The 23880-nt window shown below is 44.9% G+C and overlaps 3 protein-coding genes across 4 annotated transcripts in view; 1 reads left to right on the top strand and 2 right to left on the bottom strand.

The window, feature by feature from the left end:
* The window catches only part of cenpp (centromere protein P), a gene marked incomplete at both ends in the record, with an annotated part of 43499 nt that extends 27927 nt beyond the window's left edge, over positions 1–15572 (top strand). Inside the window, 3 exons of the mRNA XM_084460716.1 lie at positions 14191–14270; positions 14500–14639; positions 15433–15572. Coding sequence (XP_084316842.1) covers positions 14191–14270; positions 14500–14639; positions 15433–15572 — 360 coding nt within the window. The remainder of the gene's footprint in view (positions 1–14190; positions 14271–14499; positions 14640–15432) is intronic.
* On the bottom strand, positions 754–7336 carry ecm2 (extracellular matrix protein 2, female organ and adipocyte specific; the record flags this gene model as incomplete). The annotated part of the gene is made up of 9 exons (XM_084460678.1): positions 754–1030; positions 1217–1543; positions 1668–1807; positions 2597–2754; positions 2825–2960; positions 3870–3985; positions 4794–5504; positions 5742–5930; positions 7081–7336. 9 exons carry the CDS (start codon positions 7334–7336, stop codon positions 862–864), a joined length of 2202 nt encoding a protein of 733 aa, XP_084316804.1. The 3' UTR covers positions 754–861.
* ippk (inositol 1,3,4,5,6-pentakisphosphate 2-kinase) lies at positions 14775–23651 on the bottom strand. Of its 2 annotated transcripts, none has more exons than XM_084460611.1 (13): positions 23475–23651; positions 22563–22622; positions 22332–22427; positions 22023–22089; positions 21130–21251; positions 20552–20641; positions 20124–20182; positions 19665–19737; positions 19165–19450; positions 18638–18773; positions 18307–18409; positions 16863–16948; positions 14775–16367 (listed from the first exon to the last, which is right to left on the bottom strand). In XM_084460611.1, the coding sequence occupies exons 1-13, from the start codon at positions 23553–23555 to the stop codon at positions 16136–16138; spliced, it is 1491 nt and encodes a 496-aa protein (XP_084316737.1). In that variant the 5' UTR covers positions 23556–23651; the 3' UTR covers positions 14775–16135. The 2 variants fall into 2 exon arrangements, with proteins under 2 accessions (XP_084316737.1, XP_084316738.1); XM_084460612.1 differs by having other exon boundaries at positions 16237–16367; positions 16838–16948.
* Positions 23652–23880: the final 229 nt, after the last annotated feature.

Below are 23880 nucleotides of genomic sequence, written 5' to 3'. Positions count from 1 at the left end.
ATGCTTCAACAATATCAAGTATTTGTACTTATTTATTAAAGTGTGCATAATTTCATTAAAACAGGCACTGTGAATGAACGACACAAATTTTTATTGAGTCTTGCAAATGTAAATCCCCGTCATTATCTCAGCCAGCCAAGTGAATGGGTAAGTAAGGCCCATCCTACAGTATGTAGCATTACTGATACTAGCAAATGGAAATCAAGACTTTTGAGGAAAGTGATTTATCAAACGATCTACCAAATACTCGTGTGAGCATTGTAGCAACCTATCCTTATCTAGATCAGTGGATTTGCTATGCCCATTTTCAGAAAGCGGAACCAGCTTTCCCTCAGAAGCGTCTACACGTGAGCTAACAATCATCACAGTAGCAAGGCATCCATGGACATGATATATCTAGCTCATGCCTACAGCTCAGGAGATATTCAGAACTCTCTCCTACGTGGTCCAACATCAATCAATCAAAGCTTTATTTATATAGCGCATTTCATACCCAGAGGCAACACAATGCGCTTTACAGAGAACAAGGGAGGTGGGCAGACATCCCACCCCTACATATTCCAGAGGGAAGCAAAAAAAACAGTAATCAACATGGATATTTCAATCTCTAGGCCTAGGCTATACAGTATGAAGGCACTGAAAGTAGAGAGGGCCCTTCTGTGGCTCTATGGATCTATGGCTATTTTGTTGTTGAAGAGCACAATGTAAGTGATTACAGCATATAGTTTACATTTTGTGAGCAATGGTAATATTTTCCTTTGTCATAACATGTAACACTACAGTATGTGAAATACAGGTGGAGGTTGGTGAAAGAGGCCATTTTTTTTGTTGTGTTTGGTCTGTTCAAGAGTACATTAGCTGTCATTTTGCTTTCTGAGGTTTCAGAACCACACTGGAATAAGACCGTACACAGGAGAAAGCAGTGGGGGAAATTTTCCGGGGATCGATGTAGTTGTTCTCCAAGCGCAACGCCACAATGTGCGAGTCCCCATCGTTTAGAGGATCACAGATGGCATCGTCTGCAAAAGTCCTGTAGGATGAGTCATAATTAGGTACACATCTAGGGCTGGTCGGCAAAAATGCTATTAACAATCTAAAAGTTGAATTGGCTTGATACGTTTTCTGTTGACCAGACCACGCAACTGGTAAATACAGGTTAGTGCTACAGTCTCGTGTCTGTTGGTCTACATTGGGCATATTGTCCACCATGTTGTACCTGATCTGGTTGTTATTGAGCCTGAGGAAGTGGAGCGACATCATCTCGTTGATCCCTTCAGGGACGGTGATCAGCTGGTTGTGGTCTAGACACAGCTCAATCATGGAGCCATAGGCGCCGTGGAAGGAGTCCGGCTCAAACCCGTCCTCGTCCAGCTTGTTGTGGGACAGGTACAGGTACTCGATTCCAGGCTCCATGTGGCCGAATACGTAACTGGGGATCCTCTCGATCTGGTTGCCAACCAGCATTAGGTGGATCAGGGACCTGGGTAGGTAGGAGGGGACCAGGTACAGCTGGTTGTAGGAAAGGTCAATCGATTCCAGGTGTCTTTGAGAAGAAATTAGAAAGAGAGCAGTTGGTTAGAGAGGAATGATAAGATGAGATGGAAAGATGATTTTGGTGTTGCTAGTACTGATCGGGGAACAAGGAACATTCTTTCATTCTTTCTTACTTGTGGTCGATCCAAGCCAAAGGAGCCATCCTGGACTCGTCAAGTCGGTTGTGTCGCAGGGAAATCACATTGAGGTTGGTCGTTTTGTTCAAAACCGCCTCAGATATTTCTTCAATTAGGTTGTTTTCAATATAAAGTTCCTGAAAAGTAATGATAAAATGAATTGTTTTATACCCACAAATTCTGCAATTGCTTTTCTCAGTATAACTGTGCACATTATGGTTTTAAGCGGAGAAAGAACCCATGGATGTGGTTTGTTTGAGTGTTTTGGGTTAACCCTACTTGTAATGTTGATTCTAATGGTTTGCCGCAGGTGAACTTACTACATGGTTAGAGAGAGCAACATAGTACCCTGCGTTTCTCAATTGGCACCAATATTGAACATTGTAAACTGGCAGTTGAAAATATTGATAAATTGATGACATGGATGTTCTATGTGGCCTTACAAATGATTGGGTACTAGAGATGAGCACAACTCAAATTTTTCATGGTCGATTAATCAGTGGGTGGTACGAACGAATAATCATTCTTTGGCCGACATTCGAAAGATTTGATTCCAACGTTTTAAAATTTGTGTTTATTTCAATGAAAAAAAGTAAAGACCACAATTCCATTGATTTTGACTCTATAATTTAGCCCCCATTCCAATCATATAGCACTACAGAATGGATGATGCATGGCATTAGTTCAGTTCAATTTAAATATTTTGGAAACACATGTTTTTTTGAATGAAAAAAAAATTATGACCACAATTTGCCCAAAATCGATTAGCAACCAAAAATAGACTTTGACCGTCATGAACGATTAATTGATTATTTGGACCCACCCCTATTGGGTACCAGTATCAGTCCCTATCCAAATAAATTAGGTTAAGATCAGGATTATCTGAAGGACAGCATCTGCTTGAAACTAAAGCAGGCCCAGCTCACCAGCAGAGTTGAGGGCAGGCCTTGTGGGATGGAACGGAAGTGGTTTCGACCCAGTCTAAGGTAGGACAGCTGGGCAAGTGGGGTGAAGGCCGAGGTGTCCACGTCCGCCTCGTTCAGCATGTTGTCCTCCAACTCCAACGTTACAAGGTTGCTCAGACCTGACATTCATGATAAATATTTTACGGGTGACAAGGCCTCGATTTGCTTAGCTTGTTTTTTTCTGTTTACCTTGAAAGGTATTTTCTTCAATCCCTTTTATTTGGTTTTCGTTGATCTTAAGCTCCTGTATTGTGGAGGGCAGGCCCGTTGGAATTTGCTGCAGTAGGTTTACGTCCAGGTACAAACGGCTCAAGTATTTAAGGCTCTTTAAAGAAAGGTTAAAAAAAAAACACACAAAAAAACATTTAAAGGCATTAGTTACACTAATGATGGAGCAATGCAGACTGGTGCTCATTACTGTAAAAGGGTAGTATGGGTCGATAAATACTAGAACCTCTATTTACTCATGTGCATTTGGATTTCTGTATATTGTAAATTTGTATAATAATAATAACAATCAATTTCAAAGAAATTTGCAATTTCCCCCTGGGGATCACTAAATTACTACTACTATTACTACTACTACTACTACTACTGCTACTACTACTACTACTGCTGCTGCTGCTTCTACTACTATTACTACTACTACTGCTATTACAACTACTGCTGCTGCTACTACTACTACTACTACTACTACATGGTAAGTCTTCATAGTCTCTCTCCCATGAAGTCACACTACCTCACATGTTGTAAAGCAGCCCAGTGGATTTCATACCAGCCCAGTGGATCTAGCTGGTGAACATGGAGAAGAAAGGCCAAGTGTATAAAGCTCTTATGTTATGCTTGAATATGTGCCATGGAATTTTGTTGTTTTATGTTTGTTTGAAAGGTTCTGCAGGTTCCTGTCTGACTTTGAAATAGGGTGAAGTGACAGTGAAGCAGATCTCCTTGAATCTGTGTAAACGCTTCATGGCCCTCACTCACAATACTGGTAGCTTAGCTTCATATGTGGTCCAATTGTGCTTTCTTGCAAAATAGTTGGCATCAGCAAAATGTTTGATTTAATACGTTTCTACTTTCGGGAAACAAAACGACTGGTTTCGAAATGAAACAGGCTGCGGCTTTTATTTGCCTCTGTCTAAAACCTGTGATGGTTCTATTCAGACCATTCCAACACTGTCTTTGGGTTTCTGGCTGAGTTCTGGACTCTCTTTGAAACAGGCTCCTCACTTACTTTGAATACTTGTGGGGCAATGCCAGCAGATGTCAGCTTATTCTTGCCAAGGTTGATCCACTCCAGGTTAGGAATTCCATTGAAGGCCCCCACTGGAACAGTTGTGATGGCATTACCTGGTGGTTCAAATGAGAAATCTCATTAATGAGAAACGACCTCCCGTCTGCAGGGAAACAAGGATGTTCCTGGAAAATAGCACTAACACTGTGGTCTGTGCTAAAGCTTGACTCTGAAAAACAATTTGTCTGAAAAGTGGTATAGTCTAGAATCTTGGTCTACTGATTCCAGTTTCCTAAACTCTGTGTTTGTTCTCTGTCTAACGTTCACTTATAGGTCTAAACAATGAACCTGCAAATTAAGACAATGTCCAAATTAATGAAATTGCACCTGTATTGAAATGATGCAAGAGATCCGCCAGTGATTTGAGTTAATCTTATACACCAATAAGCATAACAGGATTAAATAATATTGATGTATCTTGAGGATTGTTCCTTAGATTCCCCATTCAGTGGGAGACCAAACTGATTCAAAATAGAAGGGTATTCAATTTGGTAAAGCACTTGCAGTGTGCTTGAATCCTTCCTTACACATTGGGTGGGTAGGGTTTGGGCCAGTTGGAACTATTCCACTAGTTCCGTGGCATTAGCCAAGGTCAGTCAAAAGCACCTCAATAGAATTTGCCAAAAAATAATCAATGCTCTGTTGGTGTTTCTTAGAAAACAAGAAGAAATGCCCCTATGTAATTTGTTCCAGTGGAATGCCTGATAAAGAATGCATTAAATGGTTGAAAGAATGCATTAAATGACAAGGGAGCGTACTGCAATTTGCTGGTGTTTCATTTATCATCGTTGTTCGTTTCTTTGCTCTGTGCCCTGGTAAAGTAATGGATGTGTGTCGTGTGCATACTGGTGTTTGCCCTCTTACCCTCCAGACTGAGAGATTTGAGTTCAGGGATGAACAGAGCGGGGAACCTGGTCAGCTTGGCATTCTCACAGCTCACAATGACATCAGAAATGTCACAGCCGGGTGGAAGGCCACCTCTTGATGGCATCACCACTCTCTCTTCACCTTGGCCCTCCTCTTCCTCCGCTCCAATCGCACCTCCATCCTCTTCTACAGCAGGAGCAGGCATTGGTTGGATGCCCTCCTCCTCAGTAGGCTCCACCGGAGGCATTTCGAAAACATCTCCTCTTAACCACACAAACTCCTCCCTCCTATCTTCCTCCTCAAGTGCCCTCAGCTTTTCTATCAGGTCCAGCTCATGCCTTATTCTCTCCTCCTCCAACTGTCTCTCCTTCTCCCGGGCTGCTGCCTCTGCCGCTTCTCTCAGTCTCCTCTCCTCCTCTGCCTGCCTCCTCTCCTCCTCCATCTTCGCCCGAAGCACCTCTTCCTCTCTTCTTTTCGTCTGCTCGAGCTTCCTCTGTTTCTCCGCCTCTTTCTTCTGCTTCTTCCTCTTCCTCTTGCGCTCGGCGTCCTTCAGCAGGCGCTCCTCCTCCGCCCGGTGCTCCTCCTCTTTCTTCAGGAGGAGTTCGGTCTCGTCCTGGATGAGGGGAGCGGTGGGGTCCGGGCTGGTGTGACTGGGGTCATTGGGCACTGGGGTATCACCAGAGAAGTCGGGCAGATCAGAGGCCGGGCCTGTCGGGGGCAGGCGGGGTCAGATAGAGGATGGAGGTTGTGAGAGGGGTCGAAGGGGAAAGAGAACAGGGAGACCGAAATTAGGACCAGATAAAGAGTGAGAATCGACTGAAACACCCAGGGGAAGTGCTAGGAGGGGAAAAAGGATATATTGTTGGACGGAGGTGAAAATGATTGGGACTTGTTTTCCATTGTGTGTGTGTGAAGATGAGGCTGTCAAGGAAGACATAGATATACCTGAATCCATACAGACAGGGCAGCACTCTCCGGTAGGGATGAAAGGGAAGTGGCAGTGCATTTTGGGACAGGCTACCTCATCACAGACCACCTCCCCGCCAGTGCACAGACAGGTGACGCAGGGCTTGGGAGACCACACGGCCTTGTCAAACATGGCGATGCCCTGGAACATGCAGTGACCATGCTTACCTGCAGGGGCGCAGCATGGCAGAGGGAATGGTTTAGCGTTGTTAGCCGCGGTTCAGTCCGGCTCAATGTTCATAATGTGTCTCTGAATACGTAGAACACATGAGGCTTTCTCTCTTTGTCCATCGGTCTGTGGCCAGTGTCTGCAGCCATACTGTATGGCATGTGCTACAGTCATCATTTCAGACCAGACTGAGACTGTTGACTGACTGATGTTAGCCCTCCAGGTGTTATGTTAGCCATATGTAAGATGGTTGGTAAAAGCTGGGCAGCTTGAGCAGCAGTGTCTGTATCACTGTAATTATGTCTGTCTGGGATCTATTCTATACTTACTGTAAGAAACAGACAAAGCAATGATTTGTAATTCTCTTGCCCTCCTCACTCCATATTAGGCCAACCTTTCCTAGGTTGTGCGACTGTATTTGACTCTTTTTTTCATTTTCTAAAGGCCTATCCATAGGGATTAATACAGCACTAAGCTGTGTATTTTTACACAATAGCATCCAAGGCATGGACTAGAAAATCATATCACAATCCTGGATACAAGTCAGTGATTTCCTGAAGTTTTGATCCCATCCTGTTTTCCCCGTGTAGTACTGCACATGCCTTGCACAAATGGTCTCAATAACAGTGTGACACAAAATATCCAAATCCCACATGGGGAATTGGCATTGGCATTTTCATGTAGGTTCCACAACCAACTATGCAATGCATAAAATCAGTCTATTTTATATTAATCGGTTTTGGTCTTGATGTGAATCACCCATGTAGGCCTATTCTTTGTTCACACAATGTAAATCTACTGTATCTGAATCATACTGGTATATGCTTCACATTGGTATGCAATGTGTTTATAAGATACTATCACCATACAGTGCTATTCACTCATGTAAGTGTGGGCTGAGCTGCTGCTTTCTAAGGCATGAGTTCAAACTAGGTGATAATTGCAGTCCTTGGTTAAGTTCAGATTAAGTTTCCCTGACAGAGAACCCTTTGTGTTCCAGCTGTTGAACTGCACAAACTTGCTTTAGTTACACAAATCAAATAGAAATCGTTTCATTGTTTGTTTGATTATAGGAAATAAGTAACTCTACACGTCTGACTGTGTTACCAAAACAAACAGTCTGAAGGCGGCACGCAATGGCATACCGACCTGGAATGACATTGTAGTTGTACTGCGGCTCGTCAACACTCCTGTACGACTCTATGAAGATCGCCGTGCCGTCGTCCTCTCCGTGGTCGACTGGAACATCGCCCCTGCTGCTCAGGGCCTTGGGGTGGTTTCTGTCCCTGGGTCTCCTTAGCCCAGGTCTCCTCCGCTTCCCCCGGGTCACAGCAGCTCCTCGGTCCTGGGCCAGGCTCAGGTACACCAGCGACAACAGACTGACGATGATAACCCACTGCCGCATAGCTGGAGGTTAGCCTACCTGGAGGCAAAGAGCACAGGGAACACTGAAGGTACAGGCAGACAAAGAGGGCTCTCGTTGATATACCACCGTGTCATAATGTGTAGTTTCCCCAACCCCCTTAATGACAAGTCTTGTCAGCAGTAGAAATAGCAAGGCACAATGCTGCCACCAGGCCTGTAATTGAGAATTGTCTGAAATCTTCATAGATTGACACCACAGGAGAGTTGATGAGGTGGACCTGAGGGGGTGGGGAGGGGTATTGTGGTCGCACTTAAAAAAGGGAAAAAAAGGGAAAAAAAAGTGTGTGCCTGTGCATGCATGTTTCCAAGCCTTTGTCAGCCGTGAGATATATCATCCCAGCATTTGAAAAAATGTGTGTGAGAACAGCCGCATAGGACATTAGCTAATCTCTACAATGTACAGTATAGGGTAGCTCATTAAGTAGTCTGATACTTGTCTGAGACCCATGTCTGATTCTGCACAGATCTCAGATGCTTCATGTGTTCTTTGCTGAAGGCAGTGTACTAAACCCTTAGCCAAAGCCTTGTCGATGAACAGCCAGAAAACAAAACAAAACTTCATCAAATACCAAATAAAAGCAAATAAAAATGTCATGCAGTTAATGGTATTATTTTTGAAACGTGAAGGACCGAGCTTCCAGATTACCTTCTAGTTCGATCAGATAGTTGAAGATCTGAAACGTTTCCTCCACAAGTGTCATTTGTGCCGATGTGGTTATCTGGGTGAGTTACAGGAAGTGAAAACACGCAAGACGTGTGTCTCATCCCCACAGAGCATGCCCAGACCCCAGCACCCCTAGCCGGGAGGCTTGCGGTTAGTAATAAACGGCTTGTGGAACCATTGGGAAAGAAGGAAAACATCCACAGTGGAGAAAAGGGGAGAAAAAAGAAGGGAAGGAATTCTTTTGATTAATGTGGTCCTTAGGATGACTAGGCTCAAATGGAGACACCGAAACAAGCACAGAAGGAAAATAACAAAAAATGTCCCCCAGGAGGAGGAGAGCAGGTCGAGACTTAGTTCATTTTGAGTTTAGAGTAATGTAAACCAGATAGTTTGTTTTTCATCCTCAGATTCTTAAACCGTGCACTGAATAGTTTGATAAAACATAATTCATGGCTGTATGTATTATATCCAAACATAATTAAGTGTTAATTCAAACCATCAAGGTTTGGCTAGTAGCAGGATCAGTGAGCACATTAAAAAGCAGTCAGTACTTGTTTCAGTGCATGGGACTAGAAAGTGATAGCCCTTGCTCGTGACAGAAAATGTAGCATGCAAATACCAGTGTGCATGGACCTACTGTATACTGACAACATCACTACAACCATATCAAACTTAATTAAGTAGCCACTTTTATTGTGTTACACTAAAAAGGAGAATCAGCAAAGAGGACAGTACATTACCAGTGGTTCGCAGGCGGCTTGCAAGGCCAAAAATTTCCACTCTTTATTGAGTTTCCTGGGTCGTGCCAGCAGCTGTAAGACAGTGTGTGTGACTGCTAGGGTGCCGAGCAGCTAGATGTTTTAAACAGACAAGCCTGTTCAACTGGGGCTGTATGGGGACGCCAAAAGCTTCCTTCGGAAAACTTTTGAAGTCAACTAGAGTAGCGTCTGAAAAGCAGTATGATCAGAGGGTCACTTAGGCTGCTCTTCTGTGACAGACAGAAAGAGAGAAAGAAAGGTCAGTGATTGTCCCTGTCTTAATTAGTAGCCGCTGGGAGTGCTTGGTGGTATACCCAGCTGAGCGAGTCGCCTCCTTGGTTTGTCATTAGGAGAATGGCGTCTGAGATCGGAATATGACACGGCCACCTCCACATCTGGGATAGACATCCCAGCCTGACGAGCGCAGGACTGAGACGATTACCCTGACAGTGTTCATCAACAGCAGAACAGGGAGATGTGAGTCAACTTGTCCGATACAGGCGTGAAGTTCATTTTCAGTAGAAGAGTGTTTTTCTATGTTGCAGCCTACTGGACCAGCGACCCGGGTTCTGAAGCTGCATTGTTAGTCTAGTGAGACTTTGTCGCCCAATAGGATTCATGTCCAGCCCCTTCTCGTAATTCTGTGGGAGGACACTTCTGGATACATGAGCCAGAAACTGGTGTTTAACTTACTCCATGAAAGTGATTTTTAGACTGTTCCTCTGACCTAATACAGTATATTAACCTCGCCCTGCACTGTATTAATGAACTGAAGAAAGCTGTTTGTCTAAAGATTTGTTTTGTTGGTAGAATATCAAAGAAAAGAATCAACCAGTTTCATTTGAGATTGTATGATGGTGTTTGTCCAATAGTTTGCACACTTTATCTTATTGAACACGGAGGAGTGTTTGGGGGAAAGAAGTGTATTCTCTGAACAGACCCGTCATTTCAGTAATGAGAGGCTGGTTGCATCGCTGTCAATTAAAGCTATTCTGTTGGAATGTAGAAATGTCCTGAGAATAGAGAAGTACTGACACATTGTCTGACTACTCTTTTTGCAACTGTATCCAAGGAAGTATGATTCCCTATTTGCTACACAGAGTGGCTCAGATGTTTTTACAAAATACAATTTTTACAATACAGTCCATCAGTCAGAGAAGTGATTTACAAGAAAGATTTACGGCACCGGTTTTTATTGACAATACTACTCATGGACATACTGTACCAAAGGCTCAAAACAACCTTACAGACAGACGCACCATTGTTATTCTTCCATTGTATTGTGATAACCTCTCCATGAGGCTCCACTGATCTCATCTTCTGGTTTAGAAAACGGTATTGATTTGGACGGCACTTATATAACACTTTTATCCAAAGTGCTTTGATTTACAATGGCCTCTCATTCACCCATTCACACACATATTCACACACCAATGGCGACAGTTGCCATGCAAGGCTAGCCTGCTCATTGCGAGAAATTTGGGGTTCAGTGTCTTGCCCAAGGATACTTCGACATGTGGACAGGAGGAGGCGGGATTTGAACCGCCGACCCTACGATCATTGGACAACCCGCTCTACCACTGAGCCACAGACTAGTGTGTATCCCTGTGGCCTATTCTTTCGTTCTGCTGTTTCCTTTCCAAGGCACACCACAATGTGGCCTGCCATAAACAAACTGTAGACACCTCAAGCGCCAAGGATCAATATGCGTCTGGAAAAAACGGCCTCAACGTGATTTTAGTATTAATGTTTTGCTTTTTTAAGTGGGACCTCGCGGAGTCTTTAATTCGCCACACGGCAAGTGACACACAATTACACATGTGAGCGGCAACAAATCACACAACCCACACAGGTAATCAGGGGTCGCTGGTGGAAAGTGTTCCCTGCATTTATCCCATCCAAACAGTCCTCCTCCTGGGGCAGCCAGGAGTAGTGGGCAACCATTGTTCATGGCGCCCGGGGACCAAGTTCAAGTTACATTACAGTCATTGACATTACAGTAATTTAGCAGACGCTTTTATCCAAAGCGACTAACAATAATTGCATTTAACGTAGGAAAAGCCAATATACTACTACTTGCCAGAACTCACATGTGCATCTCCTTTCTAAAACAAGTGACTAAGAGCACAATCTAGTGCTGAAGGCAAAGTGCAAGAATAGCAATCTAAAATACAATAGGTGCTTAAGAGGGAGAATCGTTGTAGTACTTCTTGAAGAGATTAGTTTTGAGTCTGCGACCAAAGATGGGCAGCGACTGCTGTCCTGACGTCAGTGGGCAGTTCGTTCCACCACTGCAGGGCCAGGACAGAGAAGAACAGTGACCGTGTCGATCGACCGCAGGCCAGGGGCCTCGGAGTGACAGGGCAACCATTTGCCCCGAGGTAGCCGAGCATAGCGGTTGGGAGGGGGTGTAGGGTTTGACCATGGCCTGGAGGTAGCAGGGAGCTGTTCCTTTCATTGTCCTGTAGGCTAGCGCCAGAGTTTTAAACTGGATGTGACCTGCTACAGGGAGACAGTGTAGGAAACGGAGAAGGGAAGTTGTGTGGGAGAACTTGGGGTGGTTGAACACCAGGCGAGCAGCAGCTTTCTGGACAAGTTCCAGAGGTTTAATGGCTGACGCCGGGGCCCCAGCAAGGAGGGAGTTGCAGTAGACGATAGAAACCGTCACCAACCAATGTCCCATTATAAAAATATTAATAATAAAAAACCGGTCCATCCATTACTAGGATCTGGGACAAATACATTTGAGAAAGGCTGGTTTATGCCCAATGCTTTTTGGTGTCTTTGGAATATGGTTACTGTAACCCCCACAGCTAAGCAAGTACTGTAGGTGTTTGTGCTGTGAAATTGTGAAATGAGCAGGTCTATAGCTAATGAAAACTTGTACGGCCTATCATTGTGGGCACATGCGCCACGCCTGCGCCTGGCAAAAAAGTGTCCCTCATTTGGGAGTGAGAAAGTTGGCAACCCTAATCTCAGCCCTTGTCCCCACCCCCCAAAACAGTGGTCCACAGGTTGCTTCTTAGTCAGGATGGTGGTCCCTGGGACAAAAACAGTTAAAAACCCCTGTTGTAGAGCATCAATCTGCAGGTGCGTGTGATGGATGTGATACGTGTGGAGAATGACAGTTGGTCATCCAGGGTCACACCCAGATTCCTCGCAGTCTGAGTCGGCGTCACCACTGCGTCTTTAATGGTGATGGCCAGGTCCCTGTGCGGGCAGCCCTTCCCCGGGAGGAACAGCAGCTCAGTTTTGTGTAGATTGAGCTTGAGGTGATGTGTCGTCATCCACTCTGAGATGTCAGACAAGCACCCAGCTATGCGTGCCTCCACTTGTGTATCAGAAGGGGGAAATGACAGGACCAGTTGGGTGTCATCGGCATAGCAGTGATAGGAGAAGCCATGCGAGCGAATGACAGAGCCCAGAGATGTAGTGTAGAGGAAAAAAAGGAGAGGACCCAGGACAGACCCTTGTGGAACCCACATAGTCAGACTATGCAGTTCCAACATCGACCCTCTCCATGTCACCTGGTAGGAGCGGCTCGTCAGGTAGGATACAAACAGGGAGCGTGCAGAGCCAGCGACGCCTTTCTCCTTGAGGTTGGAGAGGAGGATCTGGTGGTCTACTGTATCAAACGCTGCTGACAGGTCTAGGAGTATCAGGACAGAAGAGAGTTCTCTCTCGCGGCATGGAGTGACTCCGTCACTGCAAGGAGGACGGTCTCTGACGAGTGGCCAGCCTTGAACCCGGACTGGTGGGGGTCTAGGAGGTCGTTCTGGTGGAGGTACGAAGATAGTTGGTTAAAGATAGCACGTTCAAGTGATTAAGATAGAAACGATAGAAGGGAAACCGGTCTGTAGTTTTTGACATCAGAGGGGTCGAGAGATGGTTTCTTCAGGAGGGGGGTGACTCTGGCAGTCTTGAAAGTGGAGGGAAAGCATCCTGATACAAGAGATGCGTTGATGAGGTAAGTTAGGAAGGGAAGGAGTTCGGGTGCAACGGACTGAAGGAGGGTCAAGGGAACAGAGTCTAGGGAGCAGGTGGTGGGGCAGTTAGATGTTACAAGGTTGAGGACCTCGGGGGAGAGGGGAGAAAAGTGGGATAAGGTAGGGCGTGGGGAGGAGGGGGGTAGCAGAGAGGGTGGGGGTGGGGAGGTGAGGTTGGTGCACAGAACGTTAACCAGGGGATGGGGGAAAGAGGATCTGATATCGATAACTTTTGATAAGTTGGCGAAATCGTCAGGGAGGGTTGAGAGTAGGAGGTGGGGGCTGGAGTAGTGAAGAGAAGGTTTCAAAGAGTTTTTTAGGATTGGAAGCAGAGGTTAGAATCTCAGAGCGTACAGTGGTCAGGGACCCTGACTACAGAGCATCTGTTCTTCAGCATGGGATTGAACCGGGGACATTGCAATCCCCAGCCAGCCATCATACATATGTACCTCCCAAGCTACGTGCCGCCCCATTACAGTACCAAGCCTCTGGGAAATCACCCCTAGCTTTACCGGTCTCTGCCTGGAGATCATTCTCCACTCCCAGCAGGGCCGCTGTCGTGGTGGGTTTATTTGGGTGCGGAGAGTCTCCCCTGCTATGTTGTCACGTGATGGGTGTGACTGTAGCTTGTGCTGCTGGAATGTACAGCTGCAGAGTCTGGTAGAGCTCCCCACTCGCCTCGACGGGACGCGCTGCATGTCATCACGCGCACACACACAACGGATGTTCCAATATATCGACAAGCTTCTTGTGTTCTGATGTTCATGTCCAGCGTATTAGCAAGTACCATGGCTGCACAACTCTTTAGTTTAATTCTGACTTCAGTCAAACAGGCGCAGAACTCAGACGGTGTAACAACCACATGGTCTCCATGGCACCATAATAACTGTGTTGATGGACATTTTCAATCCCAGGGGGTAACTACCTTTCCCAGTGGACTAGACAATGGAAGTATAGAGGTACTAATGGCTAGGTTGCACCGTCTGGAGTAATAGTCTGGGGGGACATGGAATGTAAAACAAACTTGAAAACGTTGCACATCTAATGCTGGGACAGGTGCGTGGAATAAAAGGTCCACCGAGGTGGATCAACTAATAAAGAAAAGTTTCCCGCACACTTTCTACTCGCAATAAGGTTTATTCACAATAGACGTTTCGGTACTATGACCTTCATCAGCGTTACAAGTTTGTAACACTGATGAGGGACGTGGAATATGAAAGACCAGAGCCACAGAATAGAGGCTGGTCACTTTTCTGAATGGAATATTCTGTAGTATACCATCGTGGATCACTTTGGCTTTGCTTTCAAACTTAATGTGTACATAAGCCTTTCAAAATATTGTGTTAAATGTTTAGGAAACAAATTACAGGAATCTAAATTTGGCTCAGATTAACCTATTATCTTGTTTGTTGTTGTTGTTTTGCAGGCTAAATATCCAAACGTGGTCAGTCTTCCTGGGGGCTGCAAGTCAAATATGATGCTCATCCAGAATCCGCAACTTCCTGGGTAACGTCCAACTCAGCTGCAGATTGACTGAAAATCTAGAATTATTTGTCGCTTATCTAAATATTTGAATGAACACATTGTGCAATACTGATTGTTAAGCCTGTAGTAGCCTACATGTTGGCTTGCATGCACCATTCATTCTGATGAAGTTTGGAGCGCAAGCCAACCTTCGTTTTCTGATTTCTAACCAATGTGTCACAATAGTTCCTGACCATGCTGATTCCTACAGGTGTGCCCTGATGATACACTGGGACATCGAGGTGACCGTGGAGGGAGAAATCACACCCAAGATAGAACTGGTGACAAAAATGCCTGAAAATGGTGAGATTTTGCCTTTTCATGGTTTGTCAACATCAGTCATGTTCCAAAGTCTGCTGCGAGTCGCTGGAGTCGAGGCCTCAATCGAAAGCATCATCAAAACTGTGTGATAAACTGGATAGCTATTAAAGTTAGTATGTTATATAAAGGAATTTCCCATCTTTGTCATTATTTTATTCAGTATAAACACCTCTTTACAATCACCCATTTAGAAATATGTTAATGCCATCTGTACACATTCTATAATTACATTTATATGTATACATGTGTGTAAATGTCATTAGTCAAGATCTAAAAAAATAAATAATTTAAATACAAAATGCTAGACAGCAGTGTCCAATTTGTATTCGGAAATAGTCTTCATCTATATACACACACGCGCGCGCACAAGTATTACATCTCTTAGGTATCACAGTGCTTGTGATTTTGTTTGAGTGTTAATGCATTCTTACACAAGTTATTCAGGTAAGTGGTTTGATCTGCCCGCTCCACCACTAAGTTATCAGACAATACTGTATGCCACGGCCCTCCGACTGCAACAGAACTGGTCACCAAGTATGAGGCCTTTCAATTAAAGGCAACCCATGTAACAGGACAAGTATCAATGCCTCATACTGTATATCCTCATTTCAGCAACTCTCGAGCAGGACAGACATTCGGAGCCCACACTATGAGAAAGGCTTTTGGGTTATTTTCCATTCCAGCCCCTCACCCTTCCACGAAGCTACACACCACTTCTGAAATGTCGATGTGCAGGAAAAAAATGTGCTAGCTAAAACACTCCACAAGCCACTTTTGGCACATTGAGTAGCCTACACCCCACCGGTGCTGCCCGACTCTGTAGCAGCAGCACTGGGCTCGGACCGCTACAGCGCCACACCATTCCTCCCCTGGTCTCCCTCCTTTGCCTCACAGACGAAGGCAAACTGTGCTTCGGGAAACCCAGGGGAGGAGAAGAACGCCCGGGCCCAAATCAACCTCTAAGCCCCATCTCGTGTGCACATGCGAGTGTAAACAATAGGGTAGCAATTGCAACCAGGCAATCATAGGGCAAGTTGGAGCTACTACCACATGGCTTACACAAACCAAATCCCCTCAAATTTCCACAAGTGCATAGGGGGTAAAACATGGGTTTTTGTTGATTTGGGACAAGGCCTTATGTGCCACAAGATTCAGCCTCAACCACCCACAAGAACTGCAGTCCCACCTACATTCATTTCAGTTCATAAAATATGGCGTATATCTTTGAAGAGTAAAAAGACAAAAAAAGTTAAGGATATGTTTCTGTTCAATCTTTGCATTTTTTTTTTTAACCCCAACGCATAATAGCAGCGTTCTCATGGAAGGCAGGGGAGTGATCAGAGTTGGGGGGGTGTGTTCCTCTTCAAATCCGTCAATTCAGGAAGTATGTTAATTCCAAAAACTAGAATTGTAGAAGTTGTTCACTTCTGATCACTGTTGGGAGTGAGATCCTAGTTTTTTTCCCCCTTTCGTTCACTTCCTGAGGAGAAGGAATTAAGAGGGACTGGATCCCATGACAGAGTGGTTCATACAGGATGGAACACCAATGTGCAGTCTTCTCTGTCCAGACCCATGTAGAGGCTTTGGGCCGGCAGGTCAGGTTTAGACTGGGTGCTCCTCAGGTAGTAGTTGACTATCTTGGAGTCAAGCTTGTACTGGTGAGGTATGTTCTCATAGGGTTTGGGATCCAGGTCCAGGATGGACACAGAGTATGTGAATCTAGGCTTTGTAGGGTGAATGTCCAGGTTCTGCTCCAACCTGGAATCGGAAGAAATAGGTATCATTACTTCACCATTCAAATGTATGAGTGACATCTTATTACCAAACATAGCATCAGAAACCTCTTTAGAAGTAGACCTCTGTAGATAGCCGCCACCCCATGCTAGGAAACTTGCTAGGGTTTGAGTAAACGTTCTGGGTAATGATGACTAGGCGTAGCGTACACTAGTTGACCAATGAGATCTTCTACACTAGTGTAGAGAAGCTAACGCTGGAGGTCGGCGTAGGTTCATAGGGTCGGCGGTTCGAATCCCGCCTCCTCCTGTCCACATGTCGAAGTGTCCTTGGGCAAGACACTGAACCCCAAATTGCTCCCAATGAGTAGGCTAGTGCCTTGCATGGCAGCTGCTGCCATTGTTGTGTGAATGTGTGTGAGTGGGTGAATTAGAGGCCACTGTAAAGCTCTATATACTGTAAAGCTCTATATACTGTAAGTGCAGTCCATTTACCATTGACCAATGACCAACCACTCACCCGTCGTCATCGTCTTCACTGCAGGGGGCCAGGGCGATCATAATGGAGCAGTCCTTGGCTGTCATGGCAACTCTGTACTGGTGAACCTGGGGGGAGGAAAAACAGTGATTGTTTGTGTGTGTGTGTGTGTGTGTGTGTGTGTGATTTTTTACATGATTCTTAGTCTTAACGAGGCCCCCATGAGAGTTCTTATGGTGATACACTACGTAAGCTATGCTATGTTACTGCATGTTGCAGATCTCTCTATGGGTGTGGGACCCTTCATGTTAAAAAAAGGTTTTCGAATGCTGGCAATTGATTGGTGGTGCCGGAATCCAGGTGACACCAATCAGTCAAGAATTTCTCTTTAGCTGAATCCCAATCTGAGTGCGCAAACCGCACTTGCGGCCCCTCGCACTTGTGGCCTGAGGCCTGAGCACTTAATTGACGTCAGCTGGAAGGGCCAGAGGGTGCAGGGCCGTGAATTAAATGGGACAGCACTCCCAGTTTCGCTCAATGCCCCTCCCACTTCGTTTTCATTGGCTGCCGCGTTCCTCCGACGCAGAGGCTGCTCTGACGCTCCCCTCAGCTCTGCAAATTGACCGATTGACGTCTGTTTTAATTTAATAATAATTAAAATATTAGGTTGGGTGGGATATGTTTGCAGCATGTGGATTTCAAGATAAATGTTGTGTTATCTGCAAATGTCATCATTTATGTGTGATGCACTCGGATCATGACTCGGATGCACTCAAGCACTGTCACGAGACGTGGTGGACTGTGGGTATTTTCTGCTCCTAAGTCCGTGAAATTGCGGACTTTTGGTAAGTGCGGTTACAGTGCGCAAAATGGCGGCGTGGCGCACTTGTGGACCTAGCGATTCCGTTTTGGAACTACCCTGAGCCCTTAGCGGGAACGCGCATGTAAGGCCACAAGGCCGCGAGTGCTCTGCACTTTCGCCTAAGTGCGCGATTTGGGATTCAGCTTTTCTTTGCTCTCGCCCCACCTGGCCCCGCCCATCTAACCTGGGCCAATGTCTCTCTGCCAGACCCAATAAACATCACGAATCACAGCGCTCCACAATAACATTACACACCTGCATTGAAACATTAACATGAGCTTAACGTTACATCATGCAATTGGAAGACTATATTCTGTACCGTGCACTGCTACATGTTTGCGTTCTATCAAGTTACTGAAAGACCTGATTGTGTTTGAAATACTTGGTTCTCATTGCTGCCGCGACCTGCCTCTTTCGATTTTAACCCCTAGACCCGCCCTCTGAAAACCATCTGGGGCAGGAAGTGGCAGTTTCTTATGAAGTATGCGGAGGGCAGCGATTCAACATAATATTCAGAGTCTGGAGAGAGAATACATGATTCCTAATCACACTGGTTTACTATTGCCTGGAATGACATACATTTTCCTAAGTGTTCCTCATCTTGGATGGAAACAGGTATCTCACCTTGCTGACTGCATATTCTATGGAGCCATCGTCCTCTGATGGACAACTCTGCACTTTCTCTAAGAAGCTCTCGTTGTATGGCCCGTCTATTTGTAGTCTGCTTCTAGAGAAAGAACGAAACTCATTAAGATTTGGGCTGAAAAACAAAACGACCATTGCAGCAGGCTTTGGTTTCACTGAGCAGAAACACCATCTAGTGGTACATTAAGGTTATTACACATTTAATGTTATGTACAGTAAATACATTTCAAGTCTGAAATACACACACTCATAAATCACCGTTAGATTCCAGGAAAACAGTTCTATCAGCGAACTATACTGGTTCACAAACCTTTCTTTCGGGAACTCCTGCAGGTGCTGCTCCACACGTTTGAATAACAGATGGATGCCCTCGATGTCTAACCCATCCAGCATCTGAGTCTGGAGGACTTTCGCCAGGACACAGTCTTTGGGTAAACAGTGGTTACCTGACACAAAAATGGGAGGATATGAGAAACACCACATTTCCAAATGAATCCTTTTACACTCCGGGCCAGAGACTAATGGATGCCGGCAATATTGGGAAAGGTATGGAGAAAGTAAGGCTGTGGTGTGACATGAGAGTGCAGCATGACGCCTACTGCCTGTGTCTTAGGCCGGATTCATAGTCGACGCAAACTACATAAGTGCAAACTTCGCAAGCGCAAGGTCTCGTTGCGTCCTTGCGTGTGTCATGCCGAAATTTGTCACTTGACGCAAGCGATGGTGCAATCCCTTGCGTTTCCACAAAACAAAACACAACGCAAGCTATCGAGTCATGTTGGAGCTTGCGTTCACGACGTAGCTTGCGTTGTTTGCGTCGACTGAATCGGGCCTTACCGTTGCGGTGCAGGTCTCTGTGCAGTAGGCTGGCCTCGCATACAGCCCGCCCCTCAGGCAGGTGCAGCTTCCTGGACTCCCCGGAGCAACCGGTCTCCCAGCTGCTGAGTAGGGCGCTGACAATCGCCTGGATTAACTCATTCAGAACCGCCTTGTTGGACTGGTGGCCATTGATCAGGCCACCGCCACAGCTGTGGAGGAAGTAGGGCCGTAGGTGCTGGACGAGCTCGTTGAGGTCTTCAAACACGTCCGCGTCGTCCTTACAGCTGTATATCAACTCTCCTCCCTGTGTGGACGAACAGACGGAAGCAATGTCCTATTCTGTCTCCAGAAAACCACACCCCTGGACAGACGGAAGCAATGTCCTATTCTGTCTCCAGAAAACCACACCCCTGGACAGACGGAAGCAATGTCCTATTCTGTCTCCAGAAAACCACACCCCTGGATCTGTCCGCTACAGGGTATTGACTGAAAAGCAGAGAGAACAAAAAGAGACTTACCTTGAAGATCTTGAAGTTATTCTGTGGCTCTTCTATCAAGTGTTTCATGGCAAGGTACATTCTCTGTTTGTTCCTAAAAACAAACATGGAGGGTTAGTGTCTTTGTCTTGAAAGACAACTTTACTCCACTTCTTGGGGACAAAAACACAAATCCATGGGATTAGCTCCATCCATGTTTCTGCTAGTGCCATGCCCTACTACATCATAAAGGTCAAACTGCTGGTGATGTCTGCCTATAGACCAATTTACAGGTCATGTTTACATTACCAGTGTGCGCACACCTCTTGTGATGACCTTGTAGCTAGCAAGCTAATGTTAGCCGAGTCATAAAAAAATACTGTCATAACTGTCGTAACAGCTGTCGTAATGGTGTCAGTGTTCTTTTCTGCCACCAGAAAGTGCACGCATGAGCATTGCTTGTACACAGTGGAATTGGTCTATAGACTGAACTATGCTTACCCTGAGAACAGATCCAGTGGACAATACCGGCTCTGCCGTTTCCACTTTCCATTGGCCACCTGATGAGAGAGATGGGTAGGTCAGTAATGTTGGTATGCATTTAAAAGCAGAGCAGTTTATTGTGATGTGGAATGCACAGACGGAAACTGGTTATACAGAAGAGCAATCATGCATCTAAATTGTTCAGGGTGTTGCACCTTGGTGAACACACGACCCATTGAGACCACCAGGGGGCACAACGCACTCTTGGACCAAATACTTGGTAGATAATTTCCTTTAATATGCCCCTAATTCGGCTATTCTTCACTCTGATCAAATGATATGTTGAAAGTGGCATTAAAACCAAGAGTTTTTATGTAATGTCTAATAAACATTGAAATTAAGAGACAGCACTGAATACATTTATATTTGCTTAATTTGAAACGTACCTTAAAATGTTGATGCATACAGAATCGGCACACCTTGGTTTTTACGTCTTTTGTAACATGCCTAGAGAATGGTAGAAATCCACATTTGGGCTGCAAAAATAATGAATGACTAATGTTACTGCATGACCACAAAATGTTCCAAATAGCCAGAGGACAAGTTTATCCATTTCAACAAACGACTCTTTTCAAGATTATCAGATCCCCCTACTTATCTCTTAACACTATCATGTGACAAAATTCCAAACTGAGTCACCCAGATGCTTGCTTCTTAGACAGATTGCAAGACTCCTGAAGTAAAATGAATTTTCAATTAAAGCTCTGTCCAATAATGACATAGGTATCAGCAACTAAGTTGCAGTAGTATTTGAGAGGCAGCCCATCAAAATCTACGCTAGACTATTAGAGAACTTCCATTTAGATTATTTACCAGAGGTAATCACTCACTCAATACGTCAAATTCAAGTCCCTAAACACTGGCCACTGACAGGATTGGAAATAGTGTTGTAATAGATAAGCAACTATTTAGGATTTTTACCTATAGTTGGTGCAAAACAAACAACCCTTAAAATGGTAATTACCTTTATCTCTATGCAGAGGGGAGGTCTGTGTTCACTGCAGCAGCGGGATGAGGGTTGGGTGAGGTTAGGGAGGCACAACGCACATCCACTATAGGTGTCCATCACTTTATCACAGCGCGACTCTAGCCAGACAAGAAAACCAAGTGTCAGAGACTTTGTATGCAGGCAATGAATAAGACATTTTATTACCTCCGCCCTAGCGACAGCGCAGGCGAGAGGTAATGTTTTGGTGTCGTGTTTACTGGTTTATTTATTTGTTTATTTATTGTTTTGTTAGCAGGATTACGCAAAAGCGACTAGTCCGATTTTCATGAAACTTTGAGGGGTGTAGCATAGACCAACTCAGAACCCATTACATTTTGGAGCAGATCTGAATCACGGGTCAGATCCGCAAATTAAAAGAAAATGGCTGCACATTCACTTCCATTCATTTTTTGGACACTGGCTTGTCCATTTATTGTCAACGGTGGGACTTGAACCTGCCATATTACGGCGTGGGAAGGTCACAGAGACACAGGGTTTGGACCGGCATAAAGCTCTTGACCTCACAAATGCAGCAATACCAAACATGTCCTGCTCTCATGCACATGCTTGCGCAAAGAGCCACAGACTGCTTTCAGGGGTGGAGGTCTACAGTATGCTCTCTAAGCACCATTTCTAGTTTTTACTAACATGAGCATCTTTTAGTTTTCTTAATAGCAAAACAAATTGAAAAACAGACTATACAATGTGTAGGACCTGGTATTCCATGTTCTTTACCGCTGTTGTGTACTTTAAGTTGTAAACAAACTACATTTCAAAACAGTGCTTAGTCTGTACAATGTTCACATTACTGTAAGAGGATGCATCTCATTCATAAAAACATCACTCAGTCTGATAAAGAAAACATTTACCTGGCCTCTCTTGTTGAACCTTTAAAGACAACTGTCTCACAAAGTCTAGTGGTAACTTGACAACTTCCTGTAAGAGACGATGACATGAATGTAGTAAGTTGCATTCCAATCAAGCAGAACAATACGGAGTGATGACACATCATGACAAGACAACAACCATTGAAGAAAACAATGATAGGGCGATGTCAGATCTGCATTTCAGCACTTGTCTGGTCATAACGCAGTATTTCTACATCACAAAGCATAGGTTGAATATTTCAGATCAATATAGAGGAAAGCCCTCACGTCACTGATAAGAGCGTGTCTTACCCCACCGTGGACAAACTTTTCACCAAGCAGTGGGCTCATGATATTTTTACTGAAGTCAACAATGTTCTGAATTTGTCTGAAGGCCTGCTCGGTTGTCTGAAAGTGAAGGAGAGCAAAAGTTCAAGTCAAAGTAGTACAGCAAAGGGGGGTTGGGGGGGCAAGAGAATCAGAGCAAGACATTTGCTATAATACACTTTACACACAAGGACAGACACACTTTGCAATTCGTACCTGGTGTGAGTTTTCAGAGTCCTCTGCTGAATACTTGAGTAGACGAAGAACTCTGGGGTGCTAGATGAATAGAAGAAATGTCTTAGACATCAGTACAGTCATGCGATTGCACAAGATTGCCAGCCCTAGCTGCCTAGATAGCATTTCAATTAAAAGTTTGCTAGGATATTTCTGGTGACTCCACGTGATAATCCCAGCCAAGTCTCGTTCAGGGTGGGTAACGTGATCTAGCTGGCCACGATTCATATTGTATTTGTGCATAACCGAGCTATCTTTATCAGGCAGATGGATGAGTTAATAATAACTTCAGGCAAGAAAATAAAGGCTGGCCTGGGAACAAACTAAGGTTAGGTGGCTAGGGAGCAGCATGTTGGTCTTCACAAGGTGCATTGGGCTACAAGCAGGTCCAGTCACTCTTAAACCCTCAGTCCTTTTACGATCCCTCCACTTTTAATTCAGATTTACAGTCAAGATCACACACAGTGTTAGTCAATGACGACTTTGGATAAATGGTAGTGCTAGCTAGATAGCTAAGATAGCTAACCTATAGCCAATGATGCCGTGCAACGAAGATTTGACAAGTGACACTCGTTTAACTTTCTTGGGAACGCCCGCGGTGCACCGGGTTGCCGCTTATTTTAACTAACAATATCGTCTATACAGTTTTAGCGCAATGGACTTCTAGCCTACATGGTTTCCCCAGAAAGAGCCATTTGTCAGCTATCTAACTGAGTTAGCCGACTAAAATATTTTGACTTTACTTTGTAATTTAGCGTCGCAGAGATATCAATTGAAAGTAACAGCTGTCCAGCCGCCCTGATAGATATCATGGGAACGTGACGCAAATTCACACCATTCAACCAAAACGAACAGCTTGCTAGGCTATCTAGTTAGCTAGCAAACTCAACTCACCTGAACATGAGAAACCACCAGGCTTTTGTTGCCCTCCCCATGGTATTTCCAATCGTTCTCGTCCATTTTATCTAGTTCCATAACACAAATGTGCTTCTTATATCTCAATATAGACTCCAGAGACTTTACAAGGCCAAGACTACCACACACCCTGGTACAGGACTAATACTAAAACAATAATTTTAGCTGGTAATGTTACTGACACACCGACGGACGAATTGGTGGTACTACCGCTATGAAGGATATCCCTCCTACTAGCTGGGCTCTTATTGGATACGGGCTTAAGAATAGATTTACATTGGATGTACATTAATGACGTTTGGGGGACTCTACTCTAGGGCCACTCCACACAAGGTTCACTCGTTACCTACAAACTTGACATTCTGAAGTTTGCAAGGCAAGTTTA

This window comes from Borostomias antarcticus (genome assembly GCF_949987555.1).
Source record: "Borostomias antarcticus genome assembly, chromosome: 33".
Lineage (NCBI taxonomy): Eukaryota > Metazoa > Chordata > Actinopteri > Stomiiformes > Stomiidae > Borostomias > Borostomias antarcticus.
This window is presented reverse-complemented; position numbering and strand designations above follow the sequence as displayed.